We start from the raw sequence: 1,371 nt of genomic DNA on the forward strand, positions 1-1,371 counted from the left end.
GTAAGCTGTGCGACGGAACTCCCTGAGCGTGGTGGACAGCTGCTTGCTGCCTCGCGTCATCATGCTGTGCAGGATCACCGGGTGATGCGGGATGTCAAAGGTCAACGCACCGAGCGACGCCGTCGCGTGATTCGTCTCCCGGCCGCCGCGACGACACAGCGACGACGCGACGAGGTCAGAGCGAGCGAGACGCACGCTCACCACCGTCCTGCAGGGGGCGCCAGTGGTGAGACACGATGGAGTGTAGGGAGAGGGAGCGGGAGATAGATACAGAGAGCGAGAGAGAGAGAGAGAGAGAGAGAGAGAGAGAGAGAGAGAGAGAGCGTGAGAGAGGGAGGGAGAGAGCGAGCGAGAAAGAGAGAGAGAAAAGTAAGGAAAAGGGGGGAGTCAGAGAGAGAGAGAGAGAGGAAGAGCAAAACAGGAGAGATGGTGGAGAGAAAGAGAGAGAGGGAGGGAGGGTTAGTAGGAGGAAGGGAGGAAAGAAGAAATAAAGGGAAGGAGGACGATAATGCAATTTTGATGCTAGACAAATGATTGCATGAAAATGACACATTGATGCTAATTTCCCTGAATAATATCGGCACCCATTTCAAATCTTCTATCAAAATCTCTTACAAACTTCCTGAACATATCCGGGAACCCACATACAACAAAATGACTCTACCCGGGTAGTTGCTGTTCCCACACAGAGACAACTTACTGCTGGCTGGGTAACACTCCTTCCAGAAGCACTATCAGGGTGTTGCCTATGAAAGCACTGAGGGACGACTCCTTAACCTTTTTACCTGGCATGCCTGCAAGCGGAGAACACCGTACACACACACATATATATATATAGGTATATATATATATATATATATATATATATATACCTATATATATGTATATATATAGAAACAATAAACTACATAGAAAAATTTAATAACAAAAACCAAGCGTAGGAATATGGGTGCCGTATAATATACAATAACGGATTATAACAGCAGGGTCTTGGAACCACGTCTCTTCTTCAGGATAGCAACAAGGTTATTTATGTTTGTATATATATATATCGGTCGCGACCGGTGGCGCACCCTTGAGGCGTAGCTTGTGCGTGACGCTGGCGTGGATGTTGTCGACCTTCGCGTCCAGCTTCAGTCCGCTGAGCGTTGCTAGGATACGCATGTGCTTCAGCTTCACCGTGCCGAACACGACGACGGGGATCGTCTCAAAGACGGCCGCTGAAACGCAGCGCCACCCGGTGGTGAGCAACGGCAACGCGTGCGGAAAACACAAGCACAGCTGAATCTTATCTAATTTTTTTCGTGCTTACTTTAGAGATACGTCACATGTACATGTACATACACGTCACATGTACATGTACATACACGT

The 1,371-nt window shown here is 48.5% G+C and overlaps 1 protein-coding gene across 1 annotated transcript in view; it reads right to left on the reverse strand.

The window, feature by feature from the left end:
• The window catches only part of LOC106816621 (uncharacterized protein KIAA1109-like), a gene marked incomplete at its 5' end in the record, with an annotated part of 22,430 nt that overhangs the window by 9,917 nt on the left and 11,142 nt on the right, over nucleotides 1-1,371 (reverse strand). The window contains 3 exons of the mRNA XM_014821244.1: nucleotides 20-208; nucleotides 701-794; nucleotides 1,074-1,220. Coding sequence (XP_014676730.1) covers nucleotides 20-208; nucleotides 701-794; nucleotides 1,074-1,220 — 430 coding nt within the window. The remainder of the gene's footprint in view (nucleotides 1-19; nucleotides 209-700; nucleotides 795-1,073; nucleotides 1,221-1,371) is intronic.

The sequence above is a fragment of the Priapulus caudatus genome, unplaced genomic scaffold (genome assembly GCF_000485595.1).
Source record: "Priapulus caudatus unplaced genomic scaffold, Priapulus_caudatus-5.0.1 Scaffold1434, whole genome shotgun sequence".
Taxonomy (NCBI): domain Eukaryota; kingdom Metazoa; phylum Priapulida; class Priapulimorpha; order Priapulimorphida; family Priapulidae; genus Priapulus; species Priapulus caudatus.